General features: G+C 37.6%; 1 protein-coding gene across 2 annotated transcripts; it reads left to right on the plus strand.

Annotated features, from left to right (window-relative positions):
* Positions 1 to 379: 379 nt before the first annotated feature.
* LOC104102372 (WD repeat-containing protein 26 homolog) lies at positions 380 to 10,367 on the plus strand. Of its 2 annotated transcripts, none has more exons than XM_009610074.4 (5): positions 380 to 474; positions 3,276 to 4,159; positions 7,183 to 7,284; positions 8,679 to 9,308; positions 10,012 to 10,367. In XM_009610074.4, exons 2-5 carry the CDS (start codon positions 3,374 to 3,376, stop codon positions 10,231 to 10,233), a joined length of 1,740 nt encoding a protein of 579 aa, XP_009608369.1. In that variant the 5' UTR covers positions 380 to 474; positions 3,276 to 3,373; the 3' UTR covers positions 10,234 to 10,367. The 2 variants fall into 2 exon arrangements, with proteins under 2 accessions (XP_009608369.1, XP_009608368.1); XM_009610073.4 differs by having other exon boundaries at positions 449 to 725.
* The last annotated feature ends 13,477 nt before the right edge of the window (positions 10,368 to 23,844 follow it).

The following is a 23,844-nucleotide window of genomic DNA, read 5'->3' on the forward strand; positions in this document are numbered from 1 at the left end:
TGATATATAACTAAAATAATATTTGTAACTGTCATAAAATTGATTACCCCTTAAACTACAATTCGAAAAATTAAGGAGAGGAGAGGAAGTATCCAACGGTAAAATCAATATTTCTTAGCACCAAAACTTGCATCTTTGTGATATTTATAGAAGTTTTTCACATAATTGACGTTAGTTCAATTCTTACAATTTCTTCCTTCTTAGATGTGTAATATAGATATCTTCTGTTCAAAGCAAACAAATAAGAATACCTTCCCTCTAGAGGTGGTTTATTGAACCACGCAAACAGTAATTGTAACAGTAATACTTTTTTCATTTTAATACTTACAAATAACATATTATATAGTAATAAATAGAATATTATACTACTACTATAATATAATACAAAATAAAAACCAACCCACCTTCTCCACCATTTCTCTTTACATCTGCCCCTCAACCCGAAACCGCCATTAGCACACACAGCTCCCAACAGTCAGTCATATTTCTCTTTACCCTTTTTTTCTTTTTTCTTTTTATTGCCCTATTCAAAATCCTTAGCTTTGTTTACTCACCTAATCTACTATAGTATTATTAACGTGCCTACAAATAAGGGGAAAAATTAATATTCTATTTTTTTGTTTCATTTTGGGTTTATTACAAATTCAGTGACTTTTATATAATTTTGTAAACCCATTTTGATCTGAAACCTCAAATCATTTCTGGGTGTTGGAGATTTCATTGTGGTAATTTCTATTTTTTTTTTCGTTTTATTTAATTATTGATTATCAATATTAAGCGAGTTTTTGGATAACTAAGTATTTATTTGTTGGATTTATTTAGTGGTATTTGGATTATTTGTAGTTATGTCTCTTTCCCAATTTGGATTATGGACTGATTACTGTAATCTGCTTATTAACTAAGTAAGATTATACTTTTGAAGAACTTAAATAGTTGTTTGTGCTAATTTGGAACTTTAGGATTTGGCCCGGTGCTTTGGTTTAGGGGTAAGAGCGCATCATGCGATGTGTGAGTTTGGCCATGTCACTGGTTTGAACCATGCCATACACAAAAAGCCCGGTATTTTAGTGGAGAAGGATAGCGCGATGGGCCCATTAAGTTTCCAACTGTGCGCCATTTGGCCCTTGGGGATTTATTGGTTAAAAAAATATTTGGAACTTTAGGAGTCTGCATACAGATGGATGTAAAGGATTCATATAGCCGATCCATACTACTCTATTTGTCCTAATTTATGTGATATACTTTCTCTTTTAGTATGTATCAAAAAAGAATGATACGTTTATGTATTTAGAAACAATTTAACTTTAAACTTACCATTTTACTATAAATGAGATGATTCATAGACTTCTCTGCGTCCACCGAAGCAACATTATATAAAATGGGATGGAGGGAGTAGTTTTGGGTTGAGGGGTAATTGAGCGATAGTCAATTAAAGTCCCTAGCAGCTGCTTTACCTTAATGAACTAGAATCTACAACGTGTTGCCTTTTTCTGAATATATCACTAAGTTTTATGAAGTGAACACTTTAGTCTGTTGTTGGATTGTTTGGTTAGCTCCTCATTAATATCTACAGTCTGATCACTAGCCGTTGTAGTTGCTGGAGTGGATTATGATTGACCTTCAAGCGGGGTGAAAATAAAGTTTTTTAGCAAGTGACACTAGATGCAACTGGAAATTAGAGAAGTATGTTTAACGAGAATTTATTCATTGTTGATATTGTTTCAAACATAAATAGATACATAAGGAAGTCCTGTCTCTAATAATTTTAAGCTTTTAAAGAGGCGGTACACATGATTCAATAGTTTAGAGCAAGCTAAGGTACTGGGTTGGAGTCTGACTGCCACTAATAAATAAAAACTAATCGTTAGGTGCTTGGTCTAAGAAAAAGAATCAAATCTACAAGTGAGTGGCCATGTTGCAGGCCTAATTGAAAAAAAATAAAAATGTCCTCTCTCTAACAGGTTAAGCTTCTAGATGAGGCGGTACACACAATTCAACATTCACAAAGCAACAAAGTTGCTTAAGACTAAATGCAGTTATTGTCATATGTTGCTGGAAGATGACTCAACTTTTTCTGCTAAAAGCTTGTTCAACAGAATTTTATATGGAATGTGGGGTATGGCTTTGCATGTGCAGCAATTGGGGAAATTGGCTGTGTTGTGCAGCCAAATATTGTAAAGCTCTGCACTTTAGATGTGTGTTTGTGCGCGCGCACGCACACTGCACACTTTCGAAATATGCCTTATTTTATGTATTCCCTTTAGGGGGAGGAATTGATGTTCTTTATTTTCATCTAGTTTCTTATTCTGGCTAGGGAAACGACAATAGTTGGGAATGCCACCTGTTTGGAGGCTGATAGTCCAAAGACTGATTATGCATACAATGCAAAGAGTGGAGAATTATGTATGAGAACTTGTTCAATAGATGAAGAAAAGAAAATGTAAGAATATAACTTTAACCAAAAAGAAAAGAAAAAAGAATCTATGTCTGAGAACTTATTAAAATAAAATAAAAGAAAAAAGTGTTGAGAGTGGGCATTTCATATTATGTGGACTTTGTGGAAGGAAAGAAACATGCAGGTTGTTAACAGTTCCATATTTATATTTAGATAATAGTCTCTAATAATGAAATCTTATAAAAAAAATAAATCTAATCGTTTGAATTAGGCTATTTGTTGGTTAAGCATTTAATTCAGTCTCCTTCGCCCTCTTTCTTTCTCCCCCATCACGCCCTCACAGGTGTGAATGCGATACTTTTTAACCTTGTTTACGGATCTATTTCTCTTGTTATTGCTTTGTACACAAGTGTCACGTTCTTGGCATTCAATTTTAGCTTAAGCAAGCTCGTACCTCAGAACAAGTGGTCAAGAGAATTTTGTTTGGTTTTGTAACGGCATTTTATTTAGTAAATCTCCTTAATTGCAATTTTGTCTTCGTGAGGGTAGGGGTTGGTGGGGAGGCTCTTTGCCATTCTGAACTGGTAGAAATATTGGATTGTAGTGAGAGTGTATTTGGCCTAAATGTAATATATATATATATATATATATTAGTATAAAATAAATGAGATTATGTGAATATAAGATGGTTTTTAATCTACGCTCTTGTTAAACGCAGTTTGTGTCTTTCACCTCTCTTTCTCCATCTCTGGCTCCAGCTTTTTTTCATTTTTCATATCTTGGATTCTTTAAAGCAAGTGATCCTATGCTTTGCTTTTTTCTCCTTCTGCTCTTTCCAACTTTGTTGATTTTATGTTCTTTCCTTTCTGATGTTATGCAGGTACAGTCGCGTTTTGTCCATTGAAGGATTGAGATTGAGATCTCATCTTCTCAGATCCATTTATCAACCTGTTATATATGGGCTGAGATATACATTTCATGGGAGGCGCAAAGGATGATGAACCACCCTCAAAACGTGTGAAAGTATCATTTGGAGAATCAGCTGATCGTTCGAACGGCACATTTCTTAAGGATCCTGCAAGTTGCTCGTTGAGTGAGTCGATGGCTCGTCCTCTAGCTGTTCAAGGGGACGATGAGATTGTTGGTACAAAAGGAATAGTCAAGAAAGTTGAATTTGTTCGAATCATAGCCGATGCATTATATTCTCTTGGCTATAAGAAGACAGGAGCGCTTCTAGAGGAAGAGTCGGGGATACCTTTGCACTCCTCTCAAGTACATTTGTTCATGCAGAAAATCCTTGATGGGAGATGGGATGAAAGTGTAGCCACATTACATAAAATCGGTCTCGTGGATGAAAACATCGTGAAGTTAGCGTCTTTTGTGATACTGGAGCAGAAGTTCTTTGAACTGTTAGACAGAGAAGAAGTCATGGATGCTTTGAAGACATTGAGGACTGAGATTGCGCCTCTTTGTGTAAACAGCGATAGAGTCCATGAGCTTTCGTTGTGCATTATATCACCTTCTGGTGTATCATCAGGTCAAGATATAGTGAAAACGAAGCCAAGGACAAAGCTACTAGAGGAATTACAAAGACTGCTTCCCCCAACAGTCATGATTCCTGAAAAAAGATTGATCCATCTTGTTGAACAGGCGCTTGAATTGCAAGTAGAGGCTTGTCTATTTCACAATTCATTAGTCAGTGAAATGTCATTGCTCACTGATCACCATTGTGGAAGAGATCAACTTCCGTCTCAAACTTTGCAGGTTAATAAATCCCCTAATAATTAATTCCTTCTGCATTTGAGTTTATATTGGTGATAGATGTGATGTGATGTGATGTGTGCTGATCAAGTTCCAACGTTGTGCTCTCTTTTGTTTAGTATTTTGGTTATTCCATTTCTAATTATGCTGTCATTGTGTCAGTAATGTTTTTCCTGTTTGTCTACTTCTGCAAGTACAAGTATGTGTATAAGGCTAATAAAATCACTGTGGCGCTCCAATTCAAAGCGTAAAAGGCCAGCCCGGTACACAAAGCATCCCGCGTTCACGCATGGTTCGGGGAAGGCCGCACCCCAAGGGGTGTGATGTAGACAGCCTACCCTAATGCAAGCATTAGTGGCTGTTTCCCAGTGTTGTTAAAGGCGCGCTTAAAGCGCACTTAAGCCCTGAAGTGAGGCTCAAAACACGTTTTAGCTTCTCCTCGCTTTGTGTGCGCTTTAGTGTCGCATCAAAGTTCTAAGGCACACTTTTCCTTGCCACTGAGTGTAATCCTGAAAAGGCGACCTTAAACAATTGATATTTCACTTTATTGTGATTTTTATTTTTAATTTCTTTGTCCATATATTTGTTATTCATGCTTATAATGATTAGTCTTGTACTACATGCATATTTTTACTTTTTCCCCCGTTGCGCCTTTCTTCATTAAAGCCCACGCTTTATTTGCGCTTTGCGCTTAAAGCCCCAACAGACCTTAGAGATTTTTTGCGCTTTTCACCTTTGATAACACTGCTGTTTCCACGGCTCGAACCTGTGACCTATAGGTCATCCGTGACCAGTTTAAGCGTGTATTACTATTGTAAATTTTTTACTATAATGAGGAATAAGAAAAATTATACTGCCTCCATTCTAATTTATGTGACACTCTTTCCTTTTTAGTCAGTCCCAAAAAGAATGTTACATTTCCTTATTTAGAAACAATTTATTTTTTAGAATTCCTACTTTACCGTAAGTGAATTGATTTACACACACAAATATCTATGATGTGTTTTAGATACAAGTTTCAAATTTTTTTATTTCTTTCTTAAAACTCCGTGCCGAATCAAACAACGCCTCATAAATTGGGACGGAGGGAGTATCAAGTTTTTACTACTCTATATCTCTTTTTGGTGGCTGTCATAGAAGTCTAGACATATTACTACCTTCCCTATGATATTCCTATATTTCTTATTTAATAATGTAATATCCCTCCTTGCCTTTGCTGGAATTTGTGCGTTTTTTGTTTTCCTTGAGAGAGGGGAGGGGGGAATGTGAAATCCTAAGATTCTAATAGTAAACAAGAAATGTATGTGTACGTCGTCTATGGATGAAAACTATTTAATAGCTTGTTTTGTGTTATAGAATAAAAGCTAGTCATTTTCTATTAAATACTCTCAAAATCATGAGCATAAGGTTTCGAGGTCCTCAAATTTTATCTTGATATAGTGCTTTCTTTAGGATTGAGATCGTTGTAACAGTTTGGGGTAGTAAGGTTTTAGGATCATGGGAATTGAATTGAAAAAGTACACGCTTCTTCCTCTTATTCCTTCTCGTTTGTCTCTTTTTGTCATTAAGATTTTGTTGTCCTCTACCTAGGCATGTTATTCATTTTACATTTTCTTACACTTATTTTGCTCATTTTTGACCATCTATTAGAAGTTCTAAATTTACAAGACTTGCCAAAGTGGATTATCGATTCTTCCGTTAATATCAAAAGAAAGTTGTATGCACATGTATCCATCTATTAGAAGTTCTAAATTTACAAGACTTGCCAAAGTGGATTATCGATTCTTCCGTTAATATCAAAAGAAAGTTGTATGCACATGTATTTCCTCCATCTTTGAAATAATGCAGAAAATTTCTTCACGTGTGACAACTTGGTTTGAGTTTTTCTAGTAGTGTCCTTGTCAGTAGCGGAGCCAGGATTATCCCTAAGGGGTGTCAAAATTTTAAAAAGTTAATACACGAAGAAGTCAAGAGTATTCAACACATAGTATGTATACATAAAAATTACTTTTACCTATCAGAACAGTGTAATTTTTTGGCGAAGGAGTGTCGATTGACACCCCTTAAAGCCATGTGGCTCCGCCACTGGTCCTTGTACTTGATTGCATATATTTTTCATATACGGAAATGAGGATGTTGAGATAGATGTGCTAACATACTAGGAGAGATATGATTAGGAATGAAGATATTCAGGACAAGGTGAGAGTGGACTCCCTGATTGACAAGATAGGGAAGCGAGACTGAGATAGTTCAGGCATGTGAAGAGGAGATGCACAGATGCTCTAGTGAGTAGGTATGAGAGGTTGGCTATTGTGGGTCTATGGAGAGGTAGAGTTAGGCCGAAAAAGTATTGTGGAGAAGTGATTAGACATGACATGACATATCTTCAACTTACCGAGGACATGACCCTAGATAGAAGGATATGGAGGTCGATGATTAGAGTAGAAAGCTAATAGATAGTCGAGTTTGGGACACCGTATCTGTTCTGTGTTTTTCATATCAGTATTATTATTATTATCATTCTCGTTTATCTTAGCCTTCGATTTCTATTACTACCCGTTGTTTCTCCTGTGTCGGTTTTCTTAGTGCTTTGTTATTTTGCCGTTGTTATTGTTCTTTTTTTCATTATTTTCAACATGGCTTCTTCACTATTATCTTTCTTTTTCAAACTTGCTAAGAATTTCTTTTCTTGAGCCGAGAGTTTATTGGAAACAACCTTTCTACTTCCACAACGTAAGGGTAAGGTTTGTGTACACATTACCCTCCCCAAACCCCACACTGTGAAAATTCCCACATACTGGGTATGTTGTTGTTATGTAGGGTTTTCCTTCTTTTAACAATGGATATCCAAATTGACTTGACTATGATTGGTACCCTTCTACCAATCTTTTTTTTTTTCTTATCAAAAAAAAGATTGGCAGAAGGGTTTGAATGAATTGTTAAATAATAAAAGAAAAAAGAAAAAGAGAAGGCTTTGTCAATTACGTTGTGCTCTAATCTTTTATCTGTTACTCGTAATACACCAGATATTACAAGAACACAAAGATGAAGTCTGGTTTTTGCAGTTTTCTCATAATGGGAAGTACTTAGCCTCATCATCTGCTGATTGTTCGGTGATTATATGGGAGGTAAGTTTAAGTGCTGTGAAATATTTCTCAATCGATTATTGCTTCGTCAAAGGTCTTCTTGATTATTGCTTGTTTAATCCTCTATTAATTCTCGTTTAATATCACTTCTTTCCGTTGAATTACTTCTCTCTTTTTGCATTTGACGCCGTCATTCTCTTGCATGACCTTTCTCTTTTTTGCTTTATCTACTAATTTAGGAGGAAAGCAGCACTGTTTTTGCTTCATTGTCCGATGTAGTGCCACGAATGAGGAATCTTTGTAGTTTCCCCTTACATATCTTTAGTACGATAGTAAAGTGTCCTTTAGTTTTTATAACTGATAAACAAATATAGAAAGTAGCTCCTCCTTGTGGGACTCCACTGGGTGTATTGTTGTTGTTGTCGTCGCTCTTCCTCCTATCTGGAATTCAGATAGTGCCATCTTCTTTCCTTTTCATCGTCGCACTTGCTATCTTTCCTAATTCCTTTCTGAATCAATGGTGGAAGCTACGTCTTGCACTGGACAGCTTGTGCTCTGAAGCTAGCTAGCTTCAGATAGCTCTAGTATTTTATGTTGTAGGTGGTGGAGACGGAGCAACTATATAAATAAACAAAATTTCTAGTTATGGAGGATTTGTTTTGAGTTAAAGCCTTGTAAGGGATTTAAAGAACTATTTTCATCCCAGAAATAATTTCCAAATGGGATAGGCTTTCCAATCAGGGAGGCTTGATATGGTATACAATGTGCAAACCTTCAGAATTCTATTATAGGTGCATATGATGTTTGGTAAAAGATCTAAAACAGATGAGTTCCCTGGGGAAGGTTAAGTTGCTTCGACTCGGGTGTAGGTGTCCAATACGGGTGCAGATCTAGAGGTCGCAAGATTCACGATTTAAATTTTAAGCTTTGGGGGTATGGATCTATGTATGGATACAAGTGCGGGGATCCGGCTAAAAATAATTCAAATATCTAAAAATAGAGTTATAATAATAAGTCTAAATTATGAGACATTATGTGGAAAACTTACAATCTATTCCGAGAAGGAGAAAATATTGACCAAGAGGATATTCGAGAAGGAGATAAAAGGAAAAGGACTGATGTAGAAATTTCTCTATACAAGATATTCCATTTTCTTTGATTTTGCTCTAGCTTTTATTTTGATTTCAGAAATCATTGTATCTGCCCGAATTTCTCCGTCGATTTTGGTCAAAATACCCAAAATCAGTTGATCAGATCCGGTACGAACCCCCACACCCACACCACGTCAATGTCGACACGGGTGTGGCACCGAAAGTGAAAAGTCTGAGAACCTGAATGTGGGGATAGAGAGCTGTTGAAACTGAAATTCTGAATTTTTATGATAGAATTATAAGGAAGATTTAAGTTCCACCTCTCAATTGTTTGCCTTTATGCAGGTGAAGTTGGACGGGAATTTCTGCCTGAAGCACCGGTTTTATGGTCACCACAAACCTGTGTCCTATATGTCGTGGGGCCCTGATGACCGTCAGCTTCTCACTTGTGGAGTAGAGGAGTTTGTTAGACGGTGGGATGTCGACTCCGGAGAATGTATACGTATTTACCGGAAAAACGGTGTTGGTTTGGTCTCATGTGGATGGGCTCCTGATGGCAAAAGGATATTTTGCGGTTTTACTGACAAAAGCATTAGCATGTGGGATCTTGAAGGGAAAGAGTTGGAGTGTTGGAAAGGCCATCGGATTAGTAGGATAGCAGATTTGGGGATTACTAGTGACGGGAAACACATGGTCTCTGTTTGTAAAGACAATATGATACTATTATTTGGATTGGAATCAAAAGCAGAGCGAATAATTCAGGAGGATCAAACAATAACATCATTTGAATTGTCCGCAGACAATAGATATGTATTGGTAAGTCTTTGGAACCAAGAAATTCATCTTTGGTATATAGAGGGAAGTGTAAAACTCGTAGCCAAATACAAGGGGCATAAACGTTTTCGCTTCGTTGTACGGTCTTGCTTTGGCGGATTAGATCAATCTTTCATTGCCAGTGGGAGTGAGGATTCACAGGTACTTCTCTTGTTGATTTAGAAGCTGATTTTTTTTTTAAAATTATGATTTTCATGCCTATTTTCACATTCAAGTATTTCGACAATTCTACTATCAACAGAATTGTCTGTCTGTACGATTATCATGAACATAAGAGAAATGTCTTCATACTTAAAGTTATTGTGAAGTCAGAAATCCTTGCGTGTGTGCGAAGCTTCATCCATAGGCTATACTGGTAAAAAGAAATCTGAATTTCGTGATGAATTTCTCAGCTATAGCTTGGAGTACGAAGTACTCTCAATTACTTGCCACCAGTTAACATGCTGCGGCCATAAGTTACTCTTATTTTTGTGGATATATAGATTCAAGTTTGTGCATTAGAACGCAACTGTCAATAACAGTTGAGACAGGTACTCCTATAAATATAAATCGCTGATTTGGAGAATCCAAGCTCATATTTTTAGAATTCTAAGTTTGAAGAAAAAAAGGAGTGTAATGTGAACTATTATTTGTTGTGCTTGAAATGTAATATTTGTGGAATCCATTGTTCCTTTAAAATTTACGATAGGATATGTAAACATGTACCAGTAAAAAGGTTCTTTTTGTCCGTTCCCAATTACTGGGCAAAGAACCCAGAAATACTTTGCGATATACTGGATCTTGTACTAATACAATTTCAGGTATATCCGTGAGAGAGAGTTTGATCTTGATCTAATACATTCAGGTATATATATGGCACAAATGCTCACAAGCACTCCTCGCAACGTTGGCTGGACATTCTGGTACTGTCAACTGTGTTAGTTGGAACCCGGCAAATCCTCATATGCTAGCATCAGCAAGTGATGATCGGACTATTCGCATATGGGGCTTGAATCAAGCAAACATGAAGCACAATGTTAATGGCGCTATTAGTAATGGTGTGCACTACTGCAACGGCGGAACTTGAAAACATCTCAAGATTTCTTTCCTTGACCATTTGCTTGTTCTGTACATTCTTTTACATCATCAAGCTATAACATTTGTGGTAAACAAGAAATTGCAATTTGCATTCAGTCCAGCAATAAAGTTCCATTTCTAGCTTTTTGCTTTTTATTGATTTCTGGTATGTTTTTCTGTTTGGTTTACTGGTGTTGTTGCTTGCTATTACTCCTTCCTCTCTATCTTTCCTGAGCCGAGGATTTTCCGGAAACAACCTTTCTACCTTCTTAAGGTAGGGAAAAGGTGTGTGTATACTCTACCCTTCCCAGATCCCACTAGTGGATTGCACTGGTTTTGTTTTTGTTGTTGTTGTTGTTGATTTCTGGTGTGTTACGGTTGTTTGCTAGTTAGCTGAGCAGGAAACCCGAAAGTAGACATTGGTTTGAACAAATTGGATCGATGGTGCTAACTTGTGACAGGGTCGTTTGGTTACTGGGATTAGGATACTAATATCGGTATAATTTTTACCAAAATTGTGGCATTAGCTATCCCATATTGATGTGGGATTATATCCCAGGATTGTAATGTTCCGAACCAAATGACAAGTAATCGCTAGTCTCTTTTGGCTGCTAAGAAAAAGGGAGGAGATGATGAGCTTTTCAGGTGAAAAAACTTACCGACACTTGGTGTTTACACCAAATCAATGAAATACATAATATGTTTTTTTACCTACAGTTCAATCATTTAACCATTGCTAAGTAATGTGTATCTTTACTTCAATATATCATGTAATTGTGATTAACTAATGTGATACAATGCATAGTGTGATTTTTTTTTCCTTTCAATTATTGACAAGCATGTTTCTGCTTAAGACCTTCCCTATGTGTTTCTTTGTCTCCTCGTTACATGTAATTGTCTTTTAGATGATCTAATTATAATTCAAAAAACTTTTGTATCAAAGCTCGCTTATGAATTAGCTTAAACTCGTTGTGTCTAGTCTAGATCCGCCAACGATGAAAATGCATAATTTTACACTTGACAATGCTGAGATTGAAAGAGAGATAATTATATAATTGACTTCAATTCAATGCTTAGGAGCTAGCTATGTCATGATCATAAATTCATAATTATGCATCACCATCTCATTTCGTGAAGGGTATTGACAAGGGATTTTTACGTTGTAGAGCACTAATTAAGAATTTATTTAATAAATAAAAATGCTTTTGATTTGTTTTAAAAATAGCAGATTTAATAACAATTGTAGCACAAGATGCGCACGTGCAATAGTTATCAGGTTTAGAAACTAATAAATACTAGCCCTCAAATTAAGGGGTGACTTTAGATTCTTGTCAATTTATTCCCCATCCTCTTTCATGATAACTCTATCACTTTTAGTATTTACATTTATTAACATAAGTAAATCTGCATTTTTTCTAAATAAACTGCACAAATAAACACAAATGAATATACATTATATCATTAACATTTATATATATATTATATATAATAATAATATTAAACTCTATGAAATTATACAACTATCATGTACTCTGAATATACAATATTCATAAAATAAATATATGATACATTTTGAGCAATACAATTTAAAATACTCCAAATATATATCGTATATATTCATGGCATTGATAAAATAATTATGTATATGTATATCAAAATATCATAATATTATATAAAATAATATTTAAATATACTTCATAATATATTTATTAAATAATTATTCATTATACCAGTTATATATAACGTATATAATAGGAGTAGTTATTTATTAGTTATTTATCCAAGTATGCATTATTATCCAAACATTCTCGTTTATAAATAAAAAAATCATTTATACAAATGATAAAATGTGTATAACCACCATAATAGGTAGAGAGGGAAAGTACCAATAAAATCATCATTTATGACAAAATCATTTTAGAAGAAAAAGATAAAAATCATCTGTTGAGTATTAAATTAGCAATAAAAGGCTATTAAATGCGTAAGGAAACGTGTGACTTCCTTCCAATTGAATTATGTTATATGTGCAAATATATAAATGCCAAAAATGTTAATAAGTAATTATGCTAAGATCCTGTAAAAGTTTTCAAAATACTGCCCAGTTATGTTCTTTTCCCTATTAACAACTCTTATAGTCTGTTTGATCAAGTTTCTAAAATCAGCTTATTTTAAAAAGTTTTTTTTCTTAAAAGTACTTTTCAAAAAGTGCTTTTGGTGAGAAACAAATTGTGTTTGAATAATTAATTTAAAAAATACTTTTGAGCATTAATTAGTGTTTGACCAAGCTTTTGAAAACTGTTTTTAAGTATATTTTTCTCAAAAGTTCTTCTCAAAAAAGTGCATTTTTAGAGAAGCTATTTTTTTCTGCTTCCCAAAAACTGCTTCTGCTTCTCCTAAAAAAAACACTTTTTTTTCATCTAAAAGTTTGGTCAAACACCTCAATTTTTGGCCAAAAGCACTTTTAGCCAAAAAGAAAGATGCTATTTGTGAGCACCTAATTTTTTACCGTACTTGAATATTTTCCGCTCCCATCTTCCCACGCGTATCCCCACTCTTTGTCCTCACTCCACTTTCTCTTGTCTCCCATATTTTCCCTCATGCTTGTCCCCCCCACTCTTTATTCCACTCCACTTTCCCTTGTCCCCCATGTTGGCCCCCCACTCACAACCCCCCACATGTCCCTCATTCAAGAAAAACGGACAGAACCCCCGAAATCCATTCAAAAAAGACTCCAAACCAGCCCCTATTTTCTGCTAAAAAAAACAAATGCAGCAAAAACAACTCTATAAAACTAGCCAAAACGTCACCAAAAAAAAAAGACAACGAAAATGACCCCCTTAAACCAGCTCATAAGCTCCACTAATTCGAGCTAAAAACTCCATGAAAAGGCAGTCACATAATATCTATAAAACTTCACTGTTCCAGCCGCGAAACGAGGCGAAAAACTTCACTAAAACAACTCCGTTTTCAACTTGAGACCAACCTCTAAGCTCACCGCTAACAACCTTGTCACCACCACTCAAACCTCCAAAATCAGTGTGAAAATCAGCCCGAAACCACAACCCGAACTCAGTTGATCTAAGTTCGTCCGGGGTTGCCGATTCTGATTCAAGTTTTTAGTTCCTAGCGTCGCTTGAGGATTACTGTTTGTGAGCTTCTTCTTCACTGTACCTGCTGGAAATTTTAGCAATAAAGGTCAAATCTCTTGTTCTACTATTTTTGTTAAGGCATAAATACATTATTTTAATGTTCTTAATGTTTATTTTAGCCGGATCAAATATTACTGCGATTATGTTATAATTCTATCTTCATTATCATGTGAATGATGTTTGAGTTAATGTTTGCGGATGATGTTGTTACGAGATTCTTGCTCAAATTGCTGAATATTGTTCTTGGTATCTTTATATGGAAATGAGAGTTCACGCAAGGATTTGCTACGCTGGTTTCTTCGTTATAATTGTTCCTCTTTTTATAGCTTTAGATTTCTTCTATAGGTATAAAGTTAAGTGCTAAATAGATTAGTTGAATAAGATTTATTTAAAATTAAAGGGTTTAGTGCCATATTAATGGGTCATGTTTAGACTTAAAACAATGATAATTGGACTTGACAGTAATTATAGATGAAACTGTTTCAATAAAGTGAGTAGGAGAATTTGCTTTCTTTCTTCTTGGATGATAACGAGAAATGATCTTTCTTTAAGTTTAATTGAGTCTACCTATAGCTAGCTCATATAACTAAATTACTTCACATTTCTCACAATATTCTTCGATAACTTTAGTCTTACAATAAAATTGATGTAATTAAAAAAATAAATCTTAATAATCGCTAGTATTCTTTAGGAGCGTATTAGTAAATAAATTATTGTAATTATGTACACGTTCGCATGACATAACTATGATTTTCAAAAATTAAAATTGAAGTATGTGTTAGCGCAACTTTGGGCAAAACAATCTTAGTATAATAAAATATTATTAATTGTGTACACGTACGCGAGACATGATTTTGGCACAATAAATAAAACGGATTCACACAAGTGATTTGTTTCAAAGATAATTCCATATTTTAATAATTAAAAGCGGATAGATAAAACATGGAAATCAATAAATTAGAGTTTATCCAAAATGAATTCAACCCAAGTTGTAGTCAATAAAACGGCCGTGCTAGAACCACGGGACTCGGGGAATGCCTTACACCTTCTCCCCGGTCAACAGAACTCCTTACCCTGACTTTGTTTTGCAGACTAATAATAAAAAAGTCAAATCTTCCTTTGACTAGGGATTCAAACAAAAGGTGACTTGGAACACCCAAAAAATCAATTCCAAGTGGCGACTCTGTAAATAAAATAATCCCTATTCAAGTTTGTCACTTTAATTAGAGAAACTCTTTAACCGACCATCCATAACACACATTATCGTTTTGGGGGGCATAAAAGGGGTGTGACAGCTCTGGCGACTCTGCTGAGGACCTTTAAGAATTCGAACTTGTACATTAACTTTATTTGGCTTTATTATCTTTTGTATATATTGTGATTTATTTGGGCCTAATGTGTTACTTGTCGAGTTTTTACCGTTTTGATATTGTTGAACTGTACATATAAATTGTATTTTCTCTCGCATTCCTCTGAGTCTTCTGATAATTAGTTATGTTGTGTTTGCCTACCAGCATCACAAAATTTCTGTCTTGAGATAAAGCCGGTTAGCCTACCAGCTTATGGTGAAGGATTTAGTCACACGTGTTTAGGCGGGAGAATCGTTAGCTAGTCAGTGTTGTTCTACTACTGGTGACGCTTGACGATCCTCGGCTCGGGTTATCCGCCCGGGTAAGCCAGGTCTAGATACCATCTCCTTTAGGATTTACAAACTTAGAAGAACAAGCCACAAACAATGAATATCCCTATTAGGCTACGCTTTATTTGCATCAAGTGCATTTGACTTAGCATCGCTCGACGCAGGGGCTGAGTTATGTTTTAGGACAGATACCTTATTGAGACCATTATGTCATGTTATGTGCTACATGTTGCATTATTTGGGAGGCTTGCATGTCGACCGACTTCAGCATAAATCAGTTGAATGAATAGAGAAAAAAATGATGTGGACTGGTGCATATGATTTTTAAAGATTAATTTTCATAAAAAAAAAATAGTCGGTTTTGACCGAACTACGCGGGTCTGATTCTCACCGGATGTGAGATACGTAGGCAAACCTCATCGGTTCCGGCTCCAATTTTCAAAAAAAAAAAAAATTCAAAAATATTTTCCTTTTCCTTAATTCCCTATTTACAATTTTTTCCTTAGAAAATCAAAACAAAAAAAATACTAAATCCAAAATATTTTTTTTTATAGTCCCAAAGTTTAGCTTTTATTTATTTATTTATATTCTTTTATAGAGTCAAAACCCGAGAAATCAGAATTTTTGTGTGTCAATAATATGTTTGATCAAAGCCTAACCCCGTGTCTGGGTAGACAGGTATACCATGAGTGGGGAAAGAGGTAAGTCTGGAAAGAGGCCCAGATCAGAAGGGATACCAGATTTTCTGATTGTCGATCAGATACCACAGTTGTTGTGGGATTGGTGGAGAGACTTTAAGGAATATGAGTGAAACTAGATAAATAAATACTTGGGATATTTGGTTCACATGATTATGATAAAGGCCAGGAGGGATGTGATTGAAGCTTTGATTCCGTACTGGGATCCTGAAAATAATGTGTTCCGTTTTACCGACGGTGAAATAACTCCGACCTTGGAGGAAATCGTCCATTTCCAGAGGTGGGGCCGCAATCTTCGCCGCCAGAGGCCCATAGTACCAAAACAAATGTGAACGAGGGTAGGTTTCTGAAGCTTTTGAACATAAATTACAGACAATATGAAGGTCTAGGAGGCAAATGGGTTAAGTTGGGCTTTTTATTTAAGTTGTATGGTCTAGAATGCAATTTCGAAAGGAATGTGGGAAAATTAAAATCAAAGGAAGATAAGGAAACATGGAAGGTACATAGAAGGTTTGCATTTATGGTCACTTTTTTGGGGCGTGTAGTTTTTCCGGAAAGAGAGGGACGCATTGACATCCGCTTGGCAGGTGTAGTTGAGGCTCTGACCTCAGAAGGGGGTGATTATACTTTGGTCCCTATGATTCTTTTTTGCATTTTTCGTGCTTTAACTAGATGTAAAATGGGGCGAAACTTTGATGGTTGCAACATTTTGTTACAGATATGGTTTTTGGAGAATTTCTATCGTCATCCTATGATCACTAATTTTAGTGAGCTATAGACCAATCATACTTATGATCACCAGAAAAGAATTGACGAATGTGACTTACCAGAGGGGATTGACGCCTGGAAAGAACTACTTCTTACTCTATCTGCCAAACGGATCACTTGGAACTACGATTGGTTCTCCTCTAAAGAGGTCATTTGTGAGTCAGCATACCATTCTTATTTGGTACTCATAGGATTGGATGGTGTTCAGTCTTATACTCCACTTCGGGTAATGCGCCAATTTGCACGACTACAGGAGGTGCCACCAACACGAGATATGAGCAAGTTCTGTTATGATTTTGGTAAAGATCAACCTCATGACGAAGAAGAAATTATAAATATTTGGTATGCAAGTAAAGTCTCGGAGTTGAATGATATGGTAGAAGACCGAGATCATGGAGAGGTGATCCCTGAATATATTACCTGGTTTCATGACCCTTCGTCGCTTAGAGATAGGCCTGAAGGATCTAACAGGAGGAGAAATGATCAAAGAGCTATAGAAAGGTTAAAAGAGGAATTGGTGCATTCCCGGATGACCATATATAAACAACAAGCCCAACTGCAAGCCGGAGTCGCTCAGATTCGTTTAAATATTGAGAAAGATTATCAATCGGCCTTACGGGGCATGGATAAAGATCTAAAGCATGCTAAAAATGAGGCGGCCCGCTTAGAAAAAGAATTGGCAAGCACTATTGGTTTAGTTAGAAGAGTTGAGGCAAATAAAAATACTGAAATGCATAAGCTGCAAGAAGACTTGAGTATCATTGAAAAGGATGCGCACCAATAACAATTGGAGTTTGATCATCAGAAAGAGCAGTTTGAAAGAGAAAGGGCCCATTGGATACGCTCAAAGGGTCAGTTTCTTGCACAATTAGAAGAAATAAAAAGGCATAAGGGAGGTCATCAACATGCAGATTTTGAGGAAGAGCGGCGTCAGTGGATGATTGAGAGATCTGTGCTAAACCGCCGTATTGAAGAATACGAGGGATGCGAGACTGAGATGGGTAACGCCCTCAACACTACCCAGATATGGTTGCAGAATTGTCACGTGAATATGGGGCAAGCTAGAGAGCAAGTACTTCAATTGGCAGAGAAAGCAGCATATATTCATGACGATCATCGTCATCTAACAAATGAAAAAGTTGGTCAACAGGCACGTGCCCTCGTTCCACAATTACCGGGAGTGTTTCAGAATTTGTACGAGATGTTGGGGGGGGGGGAGAGTGGAGGCCAAGGGATGCAGACCATTGATGATACCAGTTTAAGAAAGAATGTCATTGAAGACTAAAGTTTTAGTGCAGTCAATTAGTTTTTAGTTTCATTTTTCATTTGTTGTATTTGTAATTTTATATTTGTCGCATTTTCAGTCATATTTATGCCTTTAGAGTCAATTTGAATAATAATAATAATAATAAATAAAAAAAATCAAAATTGTTATTATTTTCCCCTGAACTACGTAATGATCTGATTCATGCGGCGACATGATACGTAGGCAACCCACAAAAAGTTCGATCAATATTGTTTCCCAATGATTCTAAGATGAGGGATCAAAATGAGGCGTAAGTGAAAAATAAAAGAAGAAGAAGAAGAAGAAGAAGAAGAAGAAGAAGAAGAAAATAAGAGCGTCAATAAGAAGCTACCTCATAAGCCGGAATGAAACATGAAGCTTCCTAAAGCATGTTAGAAATAGTCACAATGATAGGAGCACGACACATTATGTGTGATTCATATCTATAAAATGCTTAACCCTAACACGTTTGTTGTCTCTTATAAAGTAAGCTTAAGGTGGTTGGTTTGTGGTGAAACTGGCAACACACCATTACTTCACTAGATCTAAGGGAGCAGTAGTAATGGCCAACGATGATAAGATCGAGCTGATAAGTGACGACCCCTAGGGTCAATCAGTTGAACAAGAGTCAGAGGAAATAAGAAAATTTAGACAACAATTGTCTGATGTATATCAAGCTTGAGTGTCTGGTCAACCTCCACCCCGGGGTCCCTCAAAGGGAACTTCCACCGTACCCCTGGCTACTCAACCACCGCTCCATGCAACGAGCGACCACATTCTACCACTAGGGTATGTGCCAAATTACAGCCTCCACGTTGCTCCTGGTACCTCTAATGTGCGACCTCCAGTCGCACCGGTCAGGAACACTCCTCTAGTCGTGTCTGGCGCACCGACATACATAATCCTGCCTCCACCTCCTGTGACGAGGCCAATCAACGACCCACCATCTCATGCTTATGATGGCCAATACTACTCTCCAAATATGGCTTTCGGGGTCTCGGATCCATGTAATCAGACTCCTCAGTACGAGTCACCAGTGGAAAATGAAAAACCTGCCAAGACGGTTGAGCCGGATGAGATGGCCAGGAAAATGAAAAGTCTTGAATAGAACATAAAGAACATACAGGGACTAGGAGAGGGTCACAAAAGTGTTTCGTTCAGTGATCTATGCATGTTCCCTTACATCCATTTGCCACCAGGGTTCAAGACCCCAAAATTCGAGAAGTATGATGTACACGGCGACCCTATCGCCCATTTGAAAAGGTACTGCAACCAACTGAGGGGTGCAGGTAGAAAAGAAGAATTACTAATGGCTTATTTTGGGGAAAGTCTTGTGGGGGTAGCCTCCAATGGTTCATTGACCAAGATATCTCTCACTGGCATGTCTAGGACGACATGGCCCAAGCCTTCGTCAAACAATTTCAATACAACATAGATATTGCGCCGGATTGCAATTCCCTGTCCAATATGAAGAAAAAGCCTACTGAAAGCTTTAGGGAGTATGAAATCAAGTTGAGGGAGAAAATAGCTAGAGTTAAGCCACCCATGGATAACCATGAGTTGATCACTGTTTTTTTGGAGGCCCAAGAGCATGATTACTTTCAGAATATGATGTCCGCAATGGGTAGACCTTTTGCGAAAGCGATCAAAGTAGGAGAAATGGTCGAAAAGGGCCTCAAGACTGGCAGAATTGTAAGTCAAGATACTCTCAAAGCCACCACCCAAGCTATCCAAAATGGGTCGGGAAGTTTGGCAAAAAGAAAGAAGAGAGATGAAGGGTCCATGATGACTTCGGGATCCAGGGAAGTTCAAAGAGGGGCATCGCACCCTTATGTGCAAGTTTAGCAGGGGAAATCCAGCTACCCTCAACATTACTATGCCCCGCCAATTCCTCGTTACTCTATGGGACCGCCAAAATATACAGTGTTTAATGCTCAATCATATGCTCGTCCTCCCAATCAACAGGTACGGGCACCAACTCCAAGATTCCCCCGACCTCAGCAGCAAAATTTTCGGGCACCCTATAATACTCATCCTAGGCAGGATTATGGTCGAGAGCAGAGGCCGGTGGAAATATTTACTCCATTGGATGAATCATACTCTAGTCTGTTCCAGAAGTTGAAGCAGATGGGCGTGATTGGACCCATCACTCCCCACCAAATTCATCCCGATTCACACGGATTTCAAGCAAATGCTAGATGTGAAACATTGATTGTAGTCACGAATGGCGAGGACCCTCCTAATGTGACTAATAACCCGTTGCCAGTACACAATGATGTTCATTTTGTGGGAATGATTGGCCGAGGTCATGAATACAAGTCGGTTGGTCGAGCAAAAATGACAGTGGTAACGATTCAAGAGGGAACCGAACTGGAAGTAAGTCCAAGCCTAGATGCACCGTTTATTGTGAAAGGTGCCCAGAGCTCAGAGAGGGCAACTTTATTTGTTCCAAAAATCTCGAGGTTGGAAGTTCGCTCCAATGTTCCAAACCCAAAGTTATATGTCCTTAGAGGTCACCCCATCACAAAGCAAAATCAGGGCGATATGACAGGTATAATAGAACCGATCATAATCCATCCTGCCACACAACCCCATGTAACAAATACTAAAACCATCCCTTGGAACTACAACAAAACTGTAGTAACCTACAAAGGCAAGGAAATCATAGAAGAAGTGGGGGAAACTGGAGGTTTAACTCGATCAGGGAGGTGTTACTCTCCAGAAGAGTTGAGGAAGGATAAGCAAATCAGAGAAGGTCAAATTCCAATAAAGAAACCGGTCACTGAATAAGAAGCGGAGGAGTTTTTGAAAAAGATGAAAGTTCAGGATTACTCAATCATTGACCAGCTAAGAAAGACTCCTGCCCAAATGTCTCTGTTATCTATGCTCATACACTCAGGAGAGCATGCCCGTGTACTAATCAAAATCATGAACGAGGCACATGTCTCAGAGAATACCACCGTGAATCAGTTAGAGAAGATGGCCAATAGAATTTTTGAGGTGAACAAAATTTCCTTTACTGATGATGAACTTCCTGAGGAGGGATCCGGTCATAATAGGGTTTTGCACTTGATTGTCAAATGTGAGGGGAATTATGTGAAGCGAGTCATGGTTGATGGAGGCTCGAGTGTAGATGTATGCCCCCTCTCTACCTTGCAAAGTATGAAGATCAATATAGACAGGATCTGACCCAGCAATGTTCGCATCCGGGCTTTTGATGGCTCAGCGAGAGATACCATTGGGGAGATCAACCTCACCATGACGATTAGGCCTGTTGATTTTGAAATTATCTTCCAAGTAGTGGACATGGAAACTTCTTATAGCTTTCTTCTTGGAAGGCCATGGATCCATACGGCCCGAGCTGTGCCATCCACCTTGCATCAGATGCTCAAATTCGAGCACGACATGCAAGAAATTATTGTTCACGAAGAAGACGATTCATCCATTTATAAAGACCAGTTAATCCCATGTATTGAGGCCAAGGAAGGATGCGAGTCTATTGTCTATCAGGCTTTCGAAGTGGTTGTTGTGGACCATGTTTAGGAAGGAAAGCCCATTCTGCATCCTCATCTCTCCGCCACATCTGTAATGGTGGCTGAACTTATGATGAGACAAGGTTATGAGCCAAGAAAAGGCTTGCGGGCATCATTGCAAGGAATTTCAGAACCCATTTCTCTGTTCAGTAACATGGGTACTTTTGGTTTAGGCTTCAGGCCAACACAAGTGGACAAAGACAAAGACAAGCATCGCAAAAATTACGGGTGGGTATTGCAGCAACCTATCGCTCATATTTTCTAAACTTTTGTCGAGCCACGATTCAAACATTGTCAAAATTTCTCGGCGCATGCATACATTGATGAAATTTGCCATGGCCTCAGGCAGATGTTTTCTGAAGTGAATATAATCCAGGCTGGTGAAGGCACTATTTGTGCTGATATGCATCTAATTGTCCCAGAAACCATGCTCAATAACTGGGAAGCAACTCCTCTCCCCACAAGGAAGGAGTCTTGGTAGTTGACTTTTGCAGCTTCTTTCTTTTGTACTTTGGGTTACTTTCAGGGTTGTAATCCAAATATCTTAGTATGATTGTTTTATTTTGACGTTAACCCTTCTATCCTTTCAAATTCAATGAAATGCAGTTCAGTTTCGTATTTTGTATCTTTTCCTTTTCCTAATTCCTGCCATTTTTTTTCCATTCAGTTTTTGTTAATGCCGGCTTTAATAACATGACATGCATGCGGAATTCACGCCCAGATCTCAAAAAGCTGTCTAATTTCGAAATAATGCATCAAGAGGTCGAATGTGATAAAGATAAGGTTTTTGATGAAATAAAAAGAGAGTTGGAACAATTTGAAAACAAGCCTAGGCCCAACCTCAATGAAACTGAGCCAATTAATATCGGAGGTCATGAAGAAGTCAGAGAAACAAAGATAAGGATTCACAATGAACAAAAAACTAGAGATGCCTTGATTCAACTTTTATTTGAGTATAGAGATGTGTTTGCCTGGTCTTATGATGATATGCCTGGTTTAAGTGCCGATTTAGTGGTTCATAAGTTTCCCACGTATCCTAATTTTCCACCAGTCCAACAGAAGCAACAAAAATTTAAAACGGACATGAGTGATAAAATCAAAGAGGAAATAATGAAGCAATTGAGCGCCAATGTTATCAGAGCCGTACGATACACCACCTGGGTGGCAAATATTGTGCCCGTGCCAAAGAAAGATGGAAAAATTAGAGTCTGTGTTGACTACAAAGACCTGAACAAAGCAAGTCCGAAGGATAATTTTCCTTTGCCGAACATCCATATTCTTGTAGATAATTGCGCAAAGCATGAAATACAGTCGTTCATGGATTGCTATGCTGGGTACCACCAGATTCTAATAGATGAGGGTGATGAAGAAAAGAGCGCTTTCACCACTCCGTTGAGTACTTATTTCTACAGGGTCATGCCATTCGGTTTAAAGAATGCAGGGGCAACTTACATGAGGGCCATGACCACTATTTTTCATGACATGATGCACAAAGAGATTGAAGTATATGTCGATGATGTCATCATAAATCAAAGACACAGGCTGATCACGTGAATGATTTGAAAAAGTTCTTCGAACGGCTTCGAAGGTATGACCTTAAGCTCAATCCAGCCAAATGTGAAACTCCTTGATTTTATAGTCAGTCGGAGAGGCATCAAATTGGATCCATCTAAGATAAAATCCATTCGAGATCTGCCACCCCCGAAGAACAAAAAGGAGGTCATGAGTTTGCTCGGAAGGTTGAACTACATTAGTAGGTTCATTGCTTAGCTCACAACCACGTGCGAGCCCATTTTTAAGTTGCTGAAAAAGGATGCTGCAATCAAGTGGACGGACGATTGCCAAAATGCTTTTGACAGGATCAAAGATTATCTATCAAAACCCCTGTACTGGTCCCACCTGAACCTGGTAGGCCTTTGTTTTTATATCTATCGGTGATGGATAATTCCTTTGGATGCGTTCTGGGGCAACATGATGCGATAGGCAAAAAGGAACAAGCAATATATTATTTGAGCAAGAAGTTCACCAATTATGAGGTTAAGTACACCCTTTTAGAAAGAACATGTTGTGCCTTGACTTGGGTCGCTCAGAAGTTGAGAGATTATCTTTTGGCCTATACTACTTACCTCATATCCAGAATGGATCCTCTGAAGTATATCTTCCAAAAGCCAATGCCCACCGGCAGGCTCGCAAAATGGCAAATCCTGCTCACAGAGTTTGACATCGTCTATGTCACTAGCACTGCAATGAAAGCATAGGCTTTGGCCGATCATTTGGCAGAGAATCTAGTTGATGATGAGTACAAGTGACTTACCACATACTTCCCAGACGAAGAGGTCAACTCAATAGAGAAAGTAGTTCCAGACGACAACCCTCTATGAAAGATGTATTTTGATGGAGCTGTCAATATCAAAGGAGTTGGGATCGGGGCAATCCTTATCTCACCTATTGGACAGTATTACTCTGCAATATCCCGGCTTTGGTTCTTCTGTACCAATAATACGGCAGAATATGAAGCATGTATCATGGGTTTGAAAATGGCCCTCGAT

Source organism: Nicotiana tomentosiformis, chromosome 6 (genome assembly GCF_000390325.3).
Source record: "Nicotiana tomentosiformis chromosome 6, ASM39032v3, whole genome shotgun sequence".
Taxonomy (NCBI): Eukaryota; Viridiplantae; Streptophyta; class Magnoliopsida; order Solanales; family Solanaceae; genus Nicotiana; species Nicotiana tomentosiformis.

Bases quoted from the DNA above. Each gene is read 5' to 3' on its own strand.
- LOC104102372 (XM_009610074.4), top strand. From the start codon at position 3,374: ATGGGAGGCGCAAAGGATGATGAACCACCCTCAAAACGTGTGAAAGTA. The intron at 7,285-8,678 runs GTAAGTTTAAGT...GCCTTTATGCAG, and splicing joins GTTCGGTGATTATATGGGAG to GTGAAGTTGGACGGGAATTT. The intron at 9,309-10,011 runs GTACTTCTCTTG...TAATACATTCAG, and splicing joins GTGGGAGTGAGGATTCACAG to GTATATATATGGCACAAATG.